This window comes from Penicillium waksmanii (assembly GCF_028829765.1).
Source record: "Penicillium waksmanii strain IBT 27052 chromosome Unknown utg000008l:1.0-5622682.0:1.0-5626561.0, whole genome shotgun sequence".
NCBI lineage: Eukaryota > Fungi > Ascomycota > Eurotiomycetes > Eurotiales > Aspergillaceae > Penicillium > Penicillium waksmanii.
The window spans coordinates 1,703,882-1,722,919 of record NW_026643254.1 but is presented as its reverse complement, the minus strand read 5'-3'; the positions used below and the strand labels follow the sequence as shown (position 1 = coordinate 1,722,919).

The 19,038-nt window shown below is 49.0% G+C and overlaps 6 protein-coding genes across 6 annotated transcripts; 3 read left to right on the top strand and 3 right to left on the bottom strand.

The window, feature by feature from the left end:
- Positions 1-581: 581 nt before the first annotated feature.
- Positions 582-1,452, bottom strand: N7481_008964 (GPI anchored serine-threonine rich family protein; the record flags this gene model as incomplete). The annotated part of the gene is made up of 2 exons (XM_057268183.1): positions 582-1,105; positions 1,245-1,452. The coding sequence occupies 2 exons, from the start codon at positions 1,450-1,452 to the stop codon at positions 582-584; spliced, it is 732 nt and encodes a 243-aa protein (XP_057118860.1).
- Positions 1,453-2,685: 1,233 nt separating this feature from the next.
- N7481_008963 (CCCH zinc finger protein) lies at positions 2,686-5,045 on the bottom strand (the record flags this gene model as incomplete). The annotated part of the gene is made up of 2 exons (XM_057268182.1): positions 2,686-2,874; positions 2,988-5,045. 2 exons carry the CDS (start codon positions 5,043-5,045, stop codon positions 2,686-2,688), a joined length of 2,247 nt encoding a protein of 748 aa, XP_057118859.1.
- Positions 5,046-5,352: 307 nt separating this feature from the next.
- On the top strand, positions 5,353-6,352 carry N7481_008962 (DNA-directed RNA polymerase III subunit RPC25; the record flags this gene model as incomplete). Its single annotated transcript, XM_057268181.1, has 7 exons — positions 5,353-5,364; positions 5,422-5,520; positions 5,592-5,688; positions 5,746-5,832; positions 5,902-5,965; positions 6,051-6,228; positions 6,308-6,352. The coding sequence occupies 7 exons, from the start codon at positions 5,353-5,355 to the stop codon at positions 6,350-6,352; spliced, it is 582 nt and encodes a 193-aa protein (XP_057118858.1).
- Positions 6,353-11,445: 5,093 nt separating this feature from the next.
- Positions 11,446-12,829, top strand: N7481_008961 (cystathionine gamma-lyase CYS3; the record flags this gene model as incomplete). The annotated part of the gene is made up of 4 exons (XM_057268180.1): positions 11,446-11,550; positions 11,607-11,692; positions 11,753-12,200; positions 12,260-12,829. The coding sequence occupies 4 exons, from the start codon at positions 11,446-11,448 to the stop codon at positions 12,827-12,829; spliced, it is 1,209 nt and encodes a 402-aa protein (XP_057118857.1).
- A 2,629-nt stretch (positions 12,830-15,458) lies between these two features.
- N7481_008960 (protein-histidine N-methyltransferase) lies at positions 15,459-16,872 on the top strand (the record flags this gene model as incomplete). Its single annotated transcript, XM_057268179.1, has 3 exons — positions 15,459-15,614; positions 15,812-16,105; positions 16,183-16,872. The coding sequence occupies 3 exons, from the start codon at positions 15,459-15,461 to the stop codon at positions 16,870-16,872; spliced, it is 1,140 nt and encodes a 379-aa protein (XP_057118856.1).
- Positions 16,873-17,113: 241 nt separating this feature from the next.
- On the bottom strand, positions 17,114-17,797 carry N7481_008959 (putative NADH-ubiquinone oxidoreductase 178 kDa subunit; the record flags this gene model as incomplete). The annotated part of the gene is made up of 3 exons (XM_057268178.1): positions 17,114-17,243; positions 17,330-17,574; positions 17,684-17,797. 3 exons carry the CDS (start codon positions 17,795-17,797, stop codon positions 17,114-17,116), a joined length of 489 nt encoding a protein of 162 aa, XP_057118855.1.
- Positions 17,798-19,038: the final 1,241 nt, after the last annotated feature.

Sequence of the window (19,038 nt, the reverse complement as noted above, 5' to 3'; positions counted from 1 at the left end):
GGTGAGGGTCAAAAAGTCAAGCTCATTTCCGAGACCCACGTTGATCGCGGGACCACTATGGAGTCCATACGAGAGAGTACGAGTAATTAAATAACATGAACTTGGGCCTGAATGAATCCAGACCGCCGTTTGGGGCGGAAAGTAAAGTAAAGTCGGGGAAAGTGAGTATCGCCACGGGTGAGTGTGGGTTGGGTCGGGTTGGGTCTGGGGGTCAACTTACAATGCTCTTACTCTACCACCACAGTGACCCTCGAGATGAATTGTGATCGTGAGGAAACTGGAGAAATAGTCCTCGTAGTAATAGTAATATGTTATAACATTGATTTTATTTCAAGGATTCCATCCCCATCCCTCGCGAGAAGGTTAGGTTATCAAGTTCCACTTCACACACACATAGAAACACATACACATTAAACCGACCGGGCGTAATTCTGTGCAATGCCAGGCCGGGAATAAGTAAAAAAGAAAGAAAAAAAGTAAAATATCAAGACATGGGCTGTACAAGACGTGAAGAAAATAACAAAAAATAACTAATAACCAATAAATCCATTCCATTTCCATAACCCTCGTAAACAACCACCTTACATCATCGCAATAGCACCGGCAACCAGAGCCAACATAGCGCCAGAAACGCGGTTGACGCCAGCACCGTTGCCGTTAGGCACAGCGGTCGAGGAGGCAGAAGCGGAAGACGAGCTGGCGCTGCTGCTGGAAGCAGTGGTGCTGGACTCGGACTCGGATGAAGTGGTGGTAGTGGCAGCAGAGCTGGAAGCCTTGGTCAGGGTTGTGGCGGTGGTCTTGGCAACCTTGGAAGTGGTGGTAGTAGTGGCAGCATCGGTAGTGGTGCTAGCCTCAGTGGTAGTGGTGGCCTCGGCGGTGGTGCTGGTAGTTGATGCCTCAGTTGTGCTGGTGGATTCAGCTGAGGTGGTGGTTGGGACGGCGGTGGAAGTGGAAGCCGAGCCGGTGGCACCGACGACGGTGAAGTAGGGGAGGAAGTTGTATTCGTCGGTGTTGTCGTCGTTGATGATTTCAATGGTGTATTCCTTGCCCTTGACTAGGTTGGTGGGCACGGTCCAGGTGAATGAGCCGGAGTTATCAATGTTGGCTGTGTGAGGCGCATGTCAGTTCCGACGGGTCATTTTTCCGTTTTAAGGATTCAGGTTCAGGTTCGGAGGCGTTGTGATATTGTGATATATCCAGGAGATAACATCACTCGCATATGAATTTCGGACTCGGAGACTTACAGGCAATAGAAGTTCCGGAGGTGGCGGTGGTGACAGAACCGGACTGCAGACGCAGGGAAACGGTGCTGCCAGCCTTGTGGTCCCAGGTCACGGTAGTAGAATCACCAGCAGTGAAGGTGTAACCACCAGCCGGGTTGTTGAAGTCATTGTTGGTGCTCTTGGCAGCAACCAGAGCGGCGAGGAGCGAAGTCACGATAATGAAGCGCATGATGAGAGTGGTAGTAGTACTAGGAGTAGTAGGTGTGTGTTTGGATTGACGGGGGTATGGTATCTCAAAAAGAGCGAAAGAGTGGCAGTTAAGAGTCAAGGAGAGGCAAGGACTTTAGTCCAAGATTGATCTAGCAAAGGAGTGTCTGTTGGAAGCGAAGCGAAAGGCAAAAAAGAAGGGCAAAAAGAGGCGTAGCTTCGCCCCTCCCGGAAGGGCAGGGAAATCCATCGTTATAACAGAACAGACGAGTGACCTCCCTTTGGTGCCGAGCTAGGAAGGCGCCGGCACTAGCAGGTTGGCAATCACTTGGAATTCACCTGGACTAGTCTCGTCTTAGTCTAGGCTTAGCTAGTTAAAGCCATGCTAATCCCTTTGTGGGAGGACGCTAGGAGATATCAGGACGAGGCTGGCCAGTGTTCACCCATGGGAAAGTGAATTTTGCTCGTGGATCGCCGCCACGAGCCCATCCACCAGTATCCACGAGCCTCGTATTGGTCCAAAGTCAAGGCTGGGGTGCTGCTTGGCGGTGTTGCCAGCCACTCAGAACCCTCGCTTGCAAAGTACCTTAATGAAGTGGGGGGGGAAGAGGGAAAAGAGGAGATTGCAACTTGGCTAGTGCCTGGCAGCCTAGTGCCACTGCCAGTGTCCAGTAGGATCTAGCCTAGGCAGTCATTTCGGGCACAAAATCATGTGGGGAGACTTTGCCCGGAAAAACAACGGGGAAAATTTTTTAGTGCCTATTTTTATGAACGAACGACCTCGGGGACTAAGGGACTGTTTTCCCTTGTTTTCCCTGCTCCGTTCGTCGTTTATGGGGCATCCTATTCTTAGTGCTTTTCTTAGCGGTCGTCTAGCTGGTGTTGGTGTTTATCCCCGAGTCTACTCCGGTGTACTCCGTACTGAGTACTGAGTACTGCCACTCCCAGGAGATCTTCGAGATGAGGATGCGCATCTGAATGTTTATCATTTTGGGGCTCACCCGCCACGCGGGACGGGCCAGTTGAGATTTGGGCTGCTTCCCCTTCCCTTCCCTTCCCCCTTTTTGCTTCCTTGGGGGTTGTTTTTGTTTTTATTTTTATCCCCCCCCCCCCTTATTTTCGGCAGGGGATTCATGTCGTACAGATGGGGAATGGGGAAGCACAAGAAAATAATAGAAAAGAAAAGAAAACGTGGGATCATCCTCAACAATTACTACTCGTACTAGATGCATGTCGCATTGCGCTTGATGGAGTGCTAGATAGGGATATCCGATTGCGGGGCGTCTGTCCCGATGGTCCCAGGTGCAGTTCCACTTCCACTTCCACTTCCACTGCCAGTCTCTGAGGTCGAACCTTTCGGCTCTTCCAAAAGACCATTTTGTCCCAGCCAGGCAATGACTTCCATTGCCCGCCGATCCTCGTCTTCTTTTTGCCGGTCCAGTAGCTATGGAGTACAAGTTAGTATATCGTTCGTAGTGTAGAGTGGAGGAGGAGTCCCGGCGGGGGTCCGGGGGTGTTGGTGTTGGTGCTCATGCAGCCCGAATTACTATTACTCACAGCAGAGAGAAGTCCCTTGCGCCCCTTCTCCTTCTTTTCCGGCTTCGCTTTTCGTCGTTCGCCCACGTCATGTGAGAAACTGCATTGATCTCCGCGATTGCACTTCCCATTGCGAGCAAAGTGCCGGCACAATTGCTTCTTGCCTTCGCGAGGCGGCGGGAGAACCTTCTCGGGTCCTTGTCGTCGGCTACTCACCTGTTCGGGAGCCGAGTCGCCGTCACTCTCGCTCTCACTCTCGCTGTCACTGTCACTATCACCTCCACTATCACTATCAGAGTCTAAGCCCGACTCGGAACCACTAGATGAGGTCCAGTCGCCGCTGACATGCCTCGATGCCTCAGTCTCAGCCTCAGCCTCGGGCAAGAGATCCATAGGTCCGTCCACCTGATCAGCCACGTCAATAGTCCCCATGTCCGCCTCCGCAGGAACAGGCTTAGCGGCAGCGGTCAAAGCCCCCGGCTCTAAAGGCTTGTCCATCGTATCGATGGTCATGGGATCCGGGACTTCAGCTGGCGTCTTTGTCTCGGGCAGCAGCGCGACATTCGGTTCGGCAACAACAACAAGGTCACCAGCCCCAGTCTCCACGTTGCCACCGACGTCCTTTTGCACGGGATTTTGATCCGATCCCAGTTGTTTCTGTAGAGCAGCGACCTTGAGCCGAGCAGCTTCGGCTTCAGCTTCCGCTTTAGCAAAGCGCTTCTGTTCCCGGTCCAGATTGCGCCTGATCTTGTCGGCCTTTCGCTGTGCTTTCATCACGGCATTTAATGCCGGGTCCACATTTGGATTATCGCTGGTAGGCTTTGGCGCTCCCTTTGGCTTTTCTTTGTTGTCTTTGTTATTATCGCCTGACCCCGCAGCTGCTGCTGCAGCCTTCCCATTCATTTTCGCCCTTTCATTCATTTTCTCGCGCCGGACTGCTTCGCGCGCATCCTTGGCTTCCTGCACAACCTTCTTCCTCTCCTCGATCCGTTCAGCGGTGGGGAATTTCTTCCGCCGCTCCGCAATCCACGCCGCGATATCAGCGGATGATTGCAAAGTAGCCGTTCGACCTTTATAGGAGAATTGGAGCGGTGCGGATTCCGAGCCGCCCCCACCTTGCGCTAATTTGGACTCTTCGTCCACATCTTCTTCGTCCTCGCTGGACTCGTGGTCTTCCGTCTTGGGGGTTAGGCCGAGCTGGTTATGCTTCCGCTTGCGTTTCTTTGGTTTCCGAGTTGCGTTTGCGTTTAAATCTGCGGCCGGTGGGGGTTTGCAGGGTAATGGGTTGCCGAAACTTGGAACTGCGGGTGCGGCCGGGGTTCGTGGTGCGCTGGGCTGGGGTTTATTGAATGCGGCGGAGTGATCGCGCTTATGGGGAGGCCTTGATTTGGGGCCGTGATTATTATGGTTGCTAGGTGGGTGGGAAGGCCAGGATCCTCGTCCATGTCCATGTCCATGCCCGTGACTGGGTGTCGCTCCTCCGTATGGTGCCGGGGTAGCGGGTGGTACCTCAGAGCCCCAGGGTGACCCCATGACTATGGGCCCATTCTGCGGCGCATGTTGATGGAGGACATTCGACGGGTATGGTTGTGTAGATTGCGGAGGGTAGGATGCGGAGGGCGTAAGGCTGGGAGTTGCATTGTAGTGGGGAAGAGGTTGATAGGCCGATCCAGCGGGTTGATGAAAGGTTTGCGGAGGTGCGTAGGTAGGCGTATTTTGAGGATGCTGAAAATTTGACTGCGTGTGAGGGAGGGGCGGGGCCATGTACGACGTCGCCGAGACTGGTTGAGATGGATAGCCGTAGTTCCCAGGCGCGTAGTTGTAGCTCGGTGTGATATTGTTGTTGTTGTTGCTGTGGTTGTTCTGGTTGTGATTCTGGTATTGTTGGCGGTTCCCATTCGAGTGATTTCCTCCTCGGCCGCGATTTCCCTGGCCTCTTCCACGTCCTCGTCCGGCGCCACGGGCATTCCAGTGTTGACCATGCGGCGCTGGAGGATGGGCGGAGGAGGAAGAGGAAGATGCCTGGGGAACTGGCGGAGGAGGTGGTGGTGGGGGGAACGAAAACCCCTGGGAACTCATGATCCCTCGGAGAGTCCCACCGTGAGATCGATTTACACCATCACGCGCCGAAGAAAAAGCAGTCAAAAAAAAGCTTGAATCAGAGTTGCGCTTGAAGTTTTCCTAGGTTTTGCTTTCTGACAGCTCCGAAGTCACGTGCGGAAAAGGATCCACCGGCTTGATTGGCGACAGGCTTTTTGGTTCCTCGATTCTCTTGTGTAAGTGCATCGCAGCACGGCCCTTGATATTTGATTGGGAACTCTTCCAGTCTCGCATATCCTTGGTCGTTTCATAAAGATCCCTTTCGTCCCGCCGGGTCGCTGCCACCATGTTTATCCTTGTACGTTGAAGCCGCGGCTGAAAACGGGATATCTTTTCACTGACTGCACTGCACTAGACCACCATCTCCGATCTGATTCAGATCTCACCTGAGGACTTTTCGAAGCTCAGTGCTGTGGCTATTGAGGATAATATTAATGAGAAATATGCCAACAAAGTACGTACCCAATCCGGGCCAATTCGGTCAATTTCCGCTTCTCCGGATGGTACTGACTCCGCTCCTGCTAGGTAATTCAAAAAGTCGGTCTATGCGTTAGCTTTTATGATCTTTTGGAGTCTTCAGATGGCCTGATTGGTCATGGAACTGGTCTGGTGAATGTGAATGGTACGTTGAACCTCCCCTCTAGGTTTGTTCTTGTGGCGGCGACTAACCTCTTGATAGTCAAATTCCGAGTGATTGTGTTCCGGCCTTTCAAGGGCGAAATCGTGATGGGCAAGATTTCCAGTGGAACCGAGCACGGTATTAAGAGTATGAACCATCGTCGTCACGAATTCATTTTATTTGAGCATGAACTGACTAATCCATTTACATTTGCAGTTGCCGTCGAGTTCTTTAACGATATCTTAATTCCACCGGAGCTTCTTATGCCGGGCGCCAGATTGTGAGTTGATTCCCCAATTATCTATCGATCTAGGATCCAACTAGAAATCTCCGTCTCAACGGATTAGATTACTAATTCAATATAGTGATTATGTGGATCAAGTATGGATCTGGGAGAACGAAGAAGGCTCAAGCTTCTACTTCGATGTCGGTGAAGTCGTCCGATTCCGCGTCGAAGCGGAAGAATGGCACGATCAGATCCCCAATGCTCCCGAGTTGGCGGACGGTGCTACATCAGAGCGAAAGTCACCGTATTCGATTATTGTATGTTTTTACAGGCGGGAACTGATACTGAAACTATCTTTGTATCCATTTTGGCTTCACATGCTAATTTAATCTATAGGGCTCGATGCAAATGGCTGGACTGGGTCCCATTACCTGGTGGTGAGGGAGGGTCACCCGGGCATATCATTTTTCACATATCTGTGTTGCTACTCGTGGGATGCGCTGGCTCTTTACATTTCTTTCATCAAAAATTAGATACCCATGTCGGCGGTCGAGCGGAGACCGACGGCGCAAAATTGATTCAAAAATATCACTGCATCTTACGTACTACTAGTAGATACTTCTACATAGTACAAATTACTGTAGGGCCTCAGGCCTGCGACTTTGTCAGCCCACCCTGCCTTGTGGCCTTTGTGGCTTTTATGTTGCGTTTGTCCTTTGATAGTAGTAGTATTTATTGGTAGCTATTGCTCTGAGTGCTTTTCGCTCCATCATAATCCAGTTTCATCTCATATTGGTCCGTTCCCGTCATAGAACCTCGGTGTTGTAACGTTTGATATCTGGGATATCTCTGGATCCCATAGCACTGCTCAGGATAGGGCTAAATGGGTCCATGATAGTGATGCCGCTATTATTATGGTTGATATGGCTGACCTGGCAAGTATTGAAAATGCGGTCAATTGGTACAGTATGTTCTCTCAGTTTCCACTGCACTACTAGTAATTTCTTTTTACCTAGCTCTGAGCTCATAGTTTAATAATATCTAGTCTAGGAGAGATTCTGTCATCTCAGAAACATTCAATAAATCGACATCGCTACCAGTCTTAATTTATTCCCGGAAGGCCTATGAAAAAGCGATAAACGTGCAATAGATCCAACAGAAATCTCTTGGTCGGATGAGATGGGGGACACGCCAGTTTTTTACAATCCATATGTAGATCTTGCTGGACCCGAAGTGAGCCAGATGGAGGCGGCCCCCCGGGGTAGCTGGGATGAAAGACCTATTAAATGGATCTTGGAACAACTTAACGGTCAAAAGGTGGTATATTATTTGAATCTCTTTTTACCTTTACCTTAGGAATTTCACTTAGGTTTATGCTCCGGCATCCCGGCTCCGGCCCGTAGCCCGGAATACGTAAGAAGGAAGGCCGAGTGGGAGAAGTCATTAGAGGGATACCGGCTGCCCGATGTGGACGAGGCAGACTTGTGATTAATGAAGCCTCAAATCGCCCCTTGGCCAATTAACTGGGTTTATTATCAATTCAAAGCCAGCATCAGCGCAACTGAGTCTTCATCTATCTTAACTACCGAACTGCCATCTGGCTCTGGCCCTAGTATAGTTACCACTCCCGACAAGTTATTCCCATTTCTCAAAACAATTTCAAGTATAAAAAAGGGGCTGGCTTCATCTTGACGTGTTCTGGTGTCCGGAATACGTTATAATAAAATGAACATGAATTTGATTTCCTCCATGGCCAAGCAGATAAGATTCCGACCTAGGTACAAACAGAGGTACGAGTAGAATCAGACCAAGTACATAGATTACTAGTCTGAGTGCACTGTAATGTAATTGTTAAGCCATACTTGAGCAATAGGGGCAATTTGCTCACTTGGTGGTCCTCCTCACATTGTGTCCAGTAACGGCGTCCGTTGATGCAAAAACTGCATTGTTGCTTACGCCCCGCGTAACAAGACTATTTATAGTTAGCGTTTTTTCTATTGGTCTTAGAACGCTTGGGTATGAAGGGTAAAGTCACGCCGCGGTATATTCTGTTGATTCCTAATATTCCATCAGATTTATTTGCGTTTTTTCCATTTGGTGAAACGGGAACAGGATGCTCCTCAATCGACAGGCCCTGTGATAGAGTGGCCTCAAAGGTGCTCCGACATGCTAGCGAATCTGATATGAGCCCTGTTAAAAAATTACTTTTTTATCCCTTTGATAGGACGAACTCCAACCTTGAACATCGGCAGGCTCTCCCTGGGGAAGGGCTGTGACTAATATAGCATTGATAGGCAGGATATTGAGGACAGCGTGCGTGAGAAGCATGTTACAAAATAGTGTCCGAATTTATCTGAAATGCGCTGTTCAAAATTAATCATCAATAGAACCCAGACCAAGGCCTTTATATACATCTGTTTTTAGGATGTGTTAGCTAGCCCGCTGGCGAATTTGGCTTTCGTTGCTTATGTGTCTTATCGGGTGGACAGCGTCACGTCGGGAAATTACTTGTGATTTGTGATAGAGCAATCATATCTGTCGTGATAAACTTGCGAATGCAAATTCAGTAGCAGAGGATAAAAGCGGATCGGTGACCTTAGAACAAACCAATCCGTGTCGATCTATCCAAAGGGGGTCTCGCTCTACACGCAACCTCGTACTTCTAAGTCTGTGGCACATTTAACATGCTACGTATAGCGCCTAAGGTATTTATCCTATTTTAAACTTTCTTAGGGCTTCCGAAAGGCGGTCCGGAGATATAAAGAAATCTAGCGATCTCACATGTTGGTTTGTCATCCAATATTACCTTTCTCGCTCAGCTAGAAAGATCAGGAATTTCAATCCACCCTGCTCACCCCCTGTCGCGTGACACTAAAGAAGCTGTCGCTATGTCCCACCCGGGAGGCATCTACCCGGTTACTAGCCACACATATGTCACAATAAGTGCGCTTGAGTAGACAGGGAGCCATGCTCTTCATTTCCAGTGGTCGTACTAGTATGAGCTAGATATAGCTGAATAGAGAAGTATATAGACATTCAAGTTTGACCAACAATACCCTGTTTCATCCAACCTCAGCATACATTGCAACCTAGATTATGCAGTTCTATCACTCTAGCCATTACTCTCTGGTTGCAAGTCTTGTAACATCAATCTACTGAGCTTTTATCTTTTTGGCTGGAAAATGCGTAAAGTTATAGCCCCCGTAACGTCGACCAATATAGGCCTTGATGCCATTTCTACTTCATTTAAACTATGTCGATTTCTATTTACAACTCTATAACTCTTCGCAAAATATAAGAGAAAGGTAATCTCAGAGAACGAGCCCCTTATCACGGATTGTAGCTTAGCCCGTGCCCAAACCGAAATAGGGGATCTGTAGTGTCGCATGGCAGATCTGATTTCGAATTTTGCACAGCTTCCGTCGAGGAAGGCAAGTCAAATGGCAACTTGCCTTCTGGTTGACTTATCTAACCGATTGTATGCGCGAGAATCCGGTATTCTTACGGAGATTGGCTTCATACGCAAGGGGATTGATTGGTGAAATTCAATCGACACCTACAACTGCCTGTTACAATTACTTCTGTCTACTTATTGCAACCTTCTACCTGTGGGCGTTTGTGCGTTTACAACCCGGTGGAGAATGTGAGATGCCTGAAGGAACATTTGCACTCCATTCCCCTGCTGCCGTCTCCAAAATTGACCAGCACCCTGATCCGAGTGTGCACCCTGATCCGAGTGTGCACTCTGAACCGACTGTGTTACAAACCTGAATTAAAACCGGGTCGGGTGCACTCGTTCATACAACGGGCGTTGGGATTCTATCCAACCCAGGGGGTGCCCGCCGGCTATTGAAGGAGTTCCTCCGAATAATCCGTTCTCGGACTGGGTGGCCTACTCTTCGTGAAGGTTTAATCATGTGTATGAGCGAACTTCTGAACGATTCTTCGCCGACGAATGGAATGAGATATTCAGATTAGAAGAATCAAGATTAAGTATTTACTTGATAAAAAAAATTTTATCTTCAAGTTACAGCTCAGGTTCAGGCCTATTGTCCCTCGCGGCAAATGAGCTTCCGAGGCTCACCGATGTGAAGTTGATCGGCCATTTGACAAATAGTTCCAAAGTTTGCTTCCGGTATATATCAGAATTTGGATTATGGTCCTTTGTCCGTTTGCGAAGCGATAGTATATGAGAGTGATACCGAAAAGATTTCAAGTCGTTGACTGGAAAGCTGGGTGGGCTACGACGCGTCGTCGCCCTGGGCGGAGAGCCGACATGTAGATCTCGGCTCCCCACAATCCTCCCGTTGTGGGGCGGGAGATCTTTCGAGGAAAGGAGAAGAGACCATATTCTTGATCTTTGGGGGAAATTTATTTATGCGTATCTTGTCTCATTGAATAATCGCCATCCCTGATATCTCGCTTTGTTCTGGATACCAAGGTGTGATGCAGACGAACAGACTGGCCCATCTTGTCCGCTCTGGTATAGCCTTCATGAGGATGAAGGGTAGGTTCTGATACTAATTCCCCCAATCATTGGAAAATCGCAAAGTATCGGTATCTTTTAATTCCCCCCCTTGGCATTGGAACTTGAATAGCCCTGGAGTGACCTTGATATAGTTTGCTAGAATGGTACAGTCACATGACTGAGTCTTCTACTATTACTACGAGTCACTAGTAGGTATACCAGTGCCTCACTTTCCTAGCTATTCTTCTTTCTTGTGCTGGCAATTTGTGGCTTCTTCTTAATCTTCTTATTCTTGTCCTCCTTCATCATCTCCGATACTTAGCATCCGTATAAAGAGCATTATGGTTAATGCTGGGACCCAACTTGCCTCGGCTCCAGTGGCAAATTCCGGATCGGGTACAGTGCGCATACCAGTCGAGATCGAAATTTTAGAAAATAGCGTTTGGCCAATGGAGTTAAAAGGAGATACTCGCATTGGTGTGACTCAAGCTACATCCCTGGAAATAAGTATATGTATAATGTTAATACTAGTATCATGATTGTTAATCCGATACTGTTTAGTATGACCAATTACCCCGATCACTCCGACTGATCGGACCAAGCAGACTTTTCGCCGACAAGGCGGTCGCGGCTCCATCCGGCAAAAGACGCCAATTGTGGAGTAATCTGCATCTCACGACCACTCACAATGAGACGATCGATCACGACCCACCTGAGAAAGCTGCAGGCAACGTAAGAAAAATTAGTGACAGTCCACTGGAGTCCACTGAGTCCACTGAATTCAGTTCCAAAGTTAGAGCTTTCAAACTTTTTTGTGACCTTCCCAAACAGGGCCAACAAAGCATTGTTTCAATCCAATCCGGCCACTCCGACGCCTCCCACGTTTCGTGCTTGCTAATCAAAAACCTTTTCAACCTGAGTTTCCAAAGGCGGTACATCTCATCTTATCCTACATCAATCACGACATACAGCTCTTAAAGCAAGCCTACTTTTAAACTCGCCTCTTTGCTTTTTCTTCAACTACTACTTCTTTTACAATTGCATTAATCCAAACACATCCGCCAACATGGGATCTACTGAAAACACTCACACCACCGAGCGTCGCTTCGGAACATTGGCCGTCCACGCCGGTGCGCCTCACGACCCTGTGACTGGTGCTGTCATCGCTCCCGTATGTTATGCGCTCTCCCTTGATTCAACCACTTTAACTGACAACGAGCGAAACAGATCTCCCTCTCCACCACCTTCGCTCAGACCAGCGTCGGTAGCCCTGTCGGTCTCTACGAGTACACTCGTAGCTCCAACCCCAACCGGTCAGTCACGCCATGTAAATCCCATTTTTCAGCGGTACTAAATGACTAACTTCTTCACAGCGACAACTTTGAGCAATCGATTGCCGCTCTCGAGAACGCCAAGTACGCCCTTGCTTTCTCTTCTGGCTCTGCCACTACTGCTGTTGTCCTGCAATCTCTGGCCGCGGGATCTCACGTTGTCTCGGTCTCCAATGTCTACGGTGGTACCCACCGCTACTTCACCAAGGTCGCCGCCGCCCACGGCGTTCATGTGACCTTCTCTCCTTCCATTGAGCTTCACGTCGAGGACCTCATCCGTCCTAATGAGACTAAGCTCATCTGGATCGAGACCCCCTCCAACCCCACCCTCGGCCTGGTCGATATCCAAGCCGTTGCCGAGATTGCCCACCGCCATGGCATTCTCGTCGTCGTCGACAACACCTTCATGAGCCCCTACGTTCAGAACCCGCTCAACCACGGTGCCGACATTGTCGTCCACTCCGTGACCAAGTACATCAACGGCCACTCTGTTAGTTTTTCTCCTCAATCCCAACCAATTCCTAAGCCACATATCTAACATTCTCCCAGGATGTCCTCATGGGCGTTGCCGCCTTCAACTCCGAGGCCCTAAACGAGCGCCTCACCTTCCTGCAAAACGCCATCGGCGCCGTCCCCTCACCATTTGACTGCTGGCTCGCCCACCGCGGTCTAAAGACCCTCCACCTCCGCGCCCGCGAAGCCACCAAGAACGCCACCACCGTCGCCAAGGCCCTCGAAGCCTCCCAGCATGTCATTTCCGTCAACTACCCGGGCATCGACTCGCACCCCGACCGCGCGATCGCACTCAAGCAGCACCGCGACGGTATGGGCGGCGGCATGCTCAGCTTCCGCATCAAGGGCGGCCAGGCCGCCGCGCACAACTTCTGCAAGTACACTAAGGTTTTCACTCTGGCTGAGAGTCTTGGTGGTGTTGAGTCGTTGTGCGAGGTTCCCTCCAGCATGACTCATGCTGGTATTCCTAAGGATCAGCGTGAGGCTGCGGGTGTTTATGATGATCTTGTTCGCATGAGCTGCGGTATTGAGGATTCGGAGGATCTGAAGGAAGATGTGCTTAAGGCTTTGGAGCTTGCTGCTTCTGGTAAGAATGGTAGCGCTTAAAATGTTCGGTTATGTTTTTATGGTTATGGCCGGTCTTTTTTGATGCGGTTTATTGCATTTGCCATTTGCATGCATTGTGACGAAATTAGATAATAGACGATTTTCCTTGAGGGGTGTTGTTTTGACACCCCATTTACTCTTCAGATATCTTCCTTCTGTAGAATATTCTGGCGTAGCAGAGCCTCGTATCGTGATATTTTTTTCCTTGGAAGACATTTATGTGTTCGGCCATGGTGTAGAGTATTTTAGTAGTAGCGTCATGTAAACTACAATTCTGGAGTGTAGGCTGATCCATGGATCTAGTATACCCGTCCCGCAGACCAACAGCTTCACAGCTCCCGAAAAGGACTAGTTCAATCCGTTGAGCATAGTCACCCTTAACGATCTCAAATACAACTTGAAATTTAGTCTCAAGCTTCTCACTTCTATTACCATACATCGTTTCAACCGATCTTCCATAACTACTACTACTACTATCAACATGTATACTCAACCCACTATAATCAACAACCTCCGACAAAAGAGCCAACACCTCACAACAACGAGCACAGAACGCGCCATAAAAGCCTACATCAGCACCAGACCAATCAAAGACGAAAACACCACTCACGAATCAACAGCACTAACGAACCTAATATCCGATTTCCATGCGGAAAACATGTCCTCACAGGAGAGTATACACCTTCGACACATCCTACGTACGCGTCTAAATCTCCATACCCAAGTAGATCGGTACGTCGAGATATTAGGAATAAATTATCTACCATCTATTGAAGTATGGCGTGAAGGGACGATTGTCCATCTGGGGATAGTTTTTAGTCGGGAGGAATTTCAACGCACGTATTCTGTTATTCTTGATTTGGGGTTGGTGAATATTCCTCCTGATGAGGATGGATATCCGGTTTTGTAATATTTGAAACCGGCAAGGTATCTTGCGGCTGCGTTTGCGTGGCTGGATTTGGGGTGAGAGATTTTGAGAGGGCTGTTGGGGAATTGTGGGGGTTGTATGACGCGCAGACGGTCTATGTGAAGTCTCATAAATATCGGTTTGGGGGGAGATTGGGGGTTAAGAGGGTTGGTTCTGATGGGGGCGGGCATGTTCAGCATCAAGGTGCTACTACTAGGAGACATGGGGATCCTTTGAAGAAAGGGTTGAGGGGATTGAAACGCTTTGGGGATTCGATGCTTAATTATTTGGGTAGTGCTGCTGTGGTTTAGACCTTTAATGGAAGTTTGGGTGGGATAGGTGTTAGCTAAACGGATAGCATAGCTTTGAGCATTGATATGTACGGATGAGAACCCTTGGGTTCGCTATATTCACAGTCTAGTATTTGAACAATTTATATTCCCCTACCGTTCTCGGAAAGCATTTGTATCAAGCCTGGAAGAAAGAGCTAAGGCGAAACGCTCGACGTTATACCATACCACATCAGCCATAAGCAATGGCATACCTAATTCCAACTTCAAGCATTCATAAAACCCATTGGTTTCCTTCAAACCATTCAGCTGTTAATTTCTCTTTCTCTACTCCAACCAGCAACGATTTTCTGAACCATCTGATCCATAGCTTGCATCGCTTTGAAAAATTCATCCAATTTCTCATTAAAACAGCGTAACTCCTCTTCTCCCGCATGACCATAGAGACTATCTTGCTCCTTCATCAGATTCCTTATATGTCCACGTATCAGTTTACTGAAACTGATTAGGTGCCCAATAATATGCTTCTCGAAAGCCCTGCATCTGCTTTCTATCGCATGTCTGAATTTGGTAAAGTCCTCTATGCTCACTTCGGAAGGTTTTCGCTCGAGGGCCGCGACTTTTTCCTTCAGAGCATTGATTTCGCGGAGAAGTGTGGCAGTGATGGCATGATGGAGGGAAATTGTAGTTTATTCTCACAGGCCCTCCGGCCGGGTATAGGGTAATTAGTTGGCGAGGATCTGTCATCTTTTATCTTCATTCTGTTCCAGTGGTTGTGGGGGTTGTCTCGCGGGATGATGTAGCGCGATACAAGATATGTATAGTATCGAGGATAAGTATAAGGAAGAGTGAAGAACTTCCGAGTCGAGGCTGCTATACCAGTTTTATATTGATGAGTCATATTTCCTTCTTTAACAGCCGTGCTAGATCAGTATTTCCAATATTTGGGTTGCATTGATTGAAATATTTTTCCATGGAACAGTACTAGTAGTAGTATCAAAGCTACTATACCGAATTGAGACGAGATGAGGCGCTTCGAAGCTAGCGATTTGATTTCCCCATACTCCAAGAGCATGAATAGACTCGGACTAACGGATATATTCCAAATACAGAATGGACCAAACATTAGTTGAAAGCTCAAATATTCCAAGGTTCAAAACACTCCGAAGCTGTAGATAGTTTTCTGGTTGCCCAATCGGGCAAGTGGGTGAATATTAGTCATCATATCTGCCCGCCGCAATTTTTGGTATGCGGCAGCGAGAATCTCAGAGTAGATAGACTCACGACTTTTTTGACATCGGATCGTCTCGAAAAGGTGCTGAATTAGACTACTAGCGTCGTCCATTGTACCAGTCCTCTGAGAAAGGCTTCTTCCGCTACCAGTCCGCTTCAATCGTCCCGGGACAGCGCTCATTATCGGCCAGCCTTGAGAATGGCGTTTAGCTTCGGCTTTGCTGGAGATGATATCGACATCGATGACACTGAAGTTAAAAATGAGTCTCCGTTTGTTCCCGCTGCCGCTGGACAGGGGGCAAGCAATTCGCTTCCTGAGTTGGTGAAGGCCAACAAGCATGACATGGATGAATGGGTAAGCTTTTTCCAGAAATTTGTATCTTGTATCGCTTTTTGAAATTCACTCTGCTGCGGTATCTGAAAGGGTCTCTGCGACTGGTGTAACTCTAAGCTATCTTGTTTTTATATGTTTCGGATTCACATCCCGCGTTTTTCAAGTTTTCTTCGAAAGTTCTATATATCACTTCTGGATCGGGTCTAACTGTCAAACAGCTCTCTATTCTGCCGTCGCAAATATATTACAACCGACTAGAAATCGGTGGCACTCAGATAGTCATCGCCCGTCGGGAAATATTCGATATCCGCACTCAATTGATGGCTGAGGATAACGAAGGACACGACAACGAGGAACTTATCTCCGGCCTGGAAGAAGGCGACTTGAAGCCCAATTTCTACGAAGGCGGCTTCAAGACGTGGGAATGTGCTCTGGACCTAGCAAAACTGGTCACAAGTGAAAACCCAACCACCCAGTCCCCAGAATCACAAACTACTACCCATACCATCGAGGTTCGTACATCCATCCCTGCATCGATATCTTACCTTTGACCGTGGACCGCATCGCTGACACTAATACCCGTGCACAGCTTGGTGCAGGAACTGCAGTCCCATCACTGGCTCTGTTCGCGCATGCATTGAGCCAGACAGAGGCAGTGGAGAACGGGGCTCCAATTCGGAAAACCCATTTCACATTTGCAGACTACAATGATTCCGTCCTGCGTCTCGTCACACTGCCTAATCTCATTTTGACTTGGCATATTACCAAGTCACAGGATGCTACATCGGTAGTTGAAAGCCAGGATGGTGTTCCACCGGCTAATACTACCCAGGATGAAGAACTGGATATCACGTCTGAACTACTCGATGCCTTCAAGGCTGACCTTACGCGGCGGGGTATTTCCCTGAGCTTCATTTCTGGTGCCTGGTCCCCTGAATTCGTGGAGCTTGTGTTTTCTTCACCTTTCGGAAGTGGAGACGATTGTCAAACATTGGTTCTTGCCAGTGAGACAATCTACTCCCCTCTATCACTGGTTGCATTCTCCGAAACTCTTCTGGCGCTACTGCGTCGCTCCAGCACCCCTTCAAGCAAGACTCGGGCTTTGGTGGCTGCAAAGAAGGTCTACTTCGGAGTGGGAGGGGGCGTCGATGAATTCCTCGCCACATTAAAGAATGTTTGTGCTGATGAATTGGAAGTTCAACAGAAGGTGGACATCCAGTCGGAAGGAGTCGGCCGAGTTGTATTGGAGATTACACCAGTCGGAAATGGCGTGCAGTAGAATATCAGAGTAGAGTCAAATGAGATTGAGCCTTTGAATGCAACAACCAAGAAGTACAAGAATGCCAGTGTGAAGAATTCAAACAAATGAAATTCAAGGGATCAGGTGCCGGATTGAACTTTCAAATCCTAACGTATATGTACATGTTTTACCTCATTGCGCATGTCTAGTGCAAGACAGCCAACCCAAACAGAGAGAAAAAATAATAAGACTCGACTCCATCCTCTTCATCGCAGAGACCTTAGACCTGTGTCCGAGCAACCCGGGCCTTCTCGGTCTCCCGGTTCTCGCGCTCGTAGTGGGCAATGACCTTGCTCAGGTCAGCCTGGGAGCCGGGGGCAAGGTTGATGATAGGGGCGACGTTGAACAGACTATAATAGAGAGGGGAAATTCATTCACACATTAGTCACACCAATGTCGGACCCGGAACGGGAGGGAAAATAGCGGTATCACATACTCATTCTGTCTCAAGGGAACGAATTCGCGGGGTCCTTCACTTTGGAGCAGGTGGCGGTCCTCGGCGGCCTTCTCCATAATTGCGGTGTGAATGGCGTTACGCTGTTCAAAGGCCTCTTGGGAAGGCGACCACTTGGCAATGAGGTCGGAGATGAACGACTCCGAGCCGGATTCCTTTTGCGCCTTGGTGAAGCGGTAGATGAGGTATGCGGAGACAATGCTACCGGCGGTGATGTAGAAGCTGCGCTGTTCAGTGGAAACCAGAGGTTAGCAATTTCGATTCCGTGGCATTGGCGGTCTGTTGGGACTGGGACTCTTGAGTCTTCAGGTTCGGGTTGGCGGGGAGGGAGCTTACACCGACGCCTTCGTTCACGGGCTCAGCGTGGGCGTGGGATGAGCCGAAACGGCGAGGAGCCTGGGTGCGCAGCACCTGCCGCGTCGAGGCAGCACAGCTTCTGGCGGCGAACATGGCTGTTGGGGGATAATTGAGGAAAGTCGGGTTGGTGATGACCCTTTCCGCCGCGATGATAGGATGAGGTTGCGTGCCGACAAAATCACGTGTCTATAGATCACGTGCTGGTGACCCTACTGAGACTGGGTATAGATTTGCCGTTCCCTACCGCCTTGACGCGGGGCGGTGTAGGTTTGATCTCGCTAGTACAGCTAGCGCCTGGGCCGTTAAGTCGGAGTGGAGTGTACATAGAGCACCTTGGCGGGACCTTGATTTCCAGAATTCCAGAACCCATTCTGGTTCTTTACATCTTCCCTCCCCTCTCTGTCTATTATTGTTTTCTAGATCTATGCAATGCAATGTGAGCCCCGCGGCGATGAGAAATCATCCTGCATATGCAAGCCCATCGGGAATCAAAGCGCCGGGTTCCTGGGAGTGGATGTGATGGGCTGAGATGACATTGCCTCATTTCTTCTTCCTCCTCCCCCCCAACAAAACTAATAGCACTATTTTCGAGCAGGGGCCCATCGGACCCATCGTTTCTTGCCCATCATTGCGGTTTTTGCAGGTCGTGTCGGGCTGTCGATTGAACATGTCAGCTTTGAGAGGGTCCCCACTATGGCCCTGCGGTTTACTTGTTCGTCCTCGCCTGATTTTGTTGGTGCCCAATGCCCCCATGGCGCACAACAATTGGTCTCTCTTCGGTCCGAAGTTGAATCTGTTCGCTTCACATTCCGAATACTGGGTCTGCGGATTAGCGTTGCGCTGCAATCTCCATCTATTCGGCCTGAAGATGGGTACCAACGCCCACTAAGGTTCGGTCCGCTGCGGTCTTCCCAATAGGGTCGCACATTTCAAGTCTTCCATAGTCGCTTGCAATTGAATTCTCCTTGTCGCTCTTTGCGCCCTTCTGACTTCTTCCTTTCTTACTGGAGATTGAAATTTGGACTTGCCCGAATTGTCTGCGTGCTCGAACGGGCAGCCTTGCCTTCGTGTATCGCACTGATTTGTGCCCACTCGTCTGACTGGATAGCCCAGTCATTGACTCTCTGCCCGATTGTCGCGTATTCGACGCGGCCTTGACTCAATATTCTTAGCAAATTGAGCCCTAGTACCCCTTAGTCTGGCTAGCGTTTGGGCTATATCTTGAAGCACCGCCTGGCAACTTGCAAATGTACAGTGCAGACTGAAGACCCATGGAATCACCAGACCCGGAAATTTACTCATCAAGTTATTATATTTATTGCTCACAGTGATCT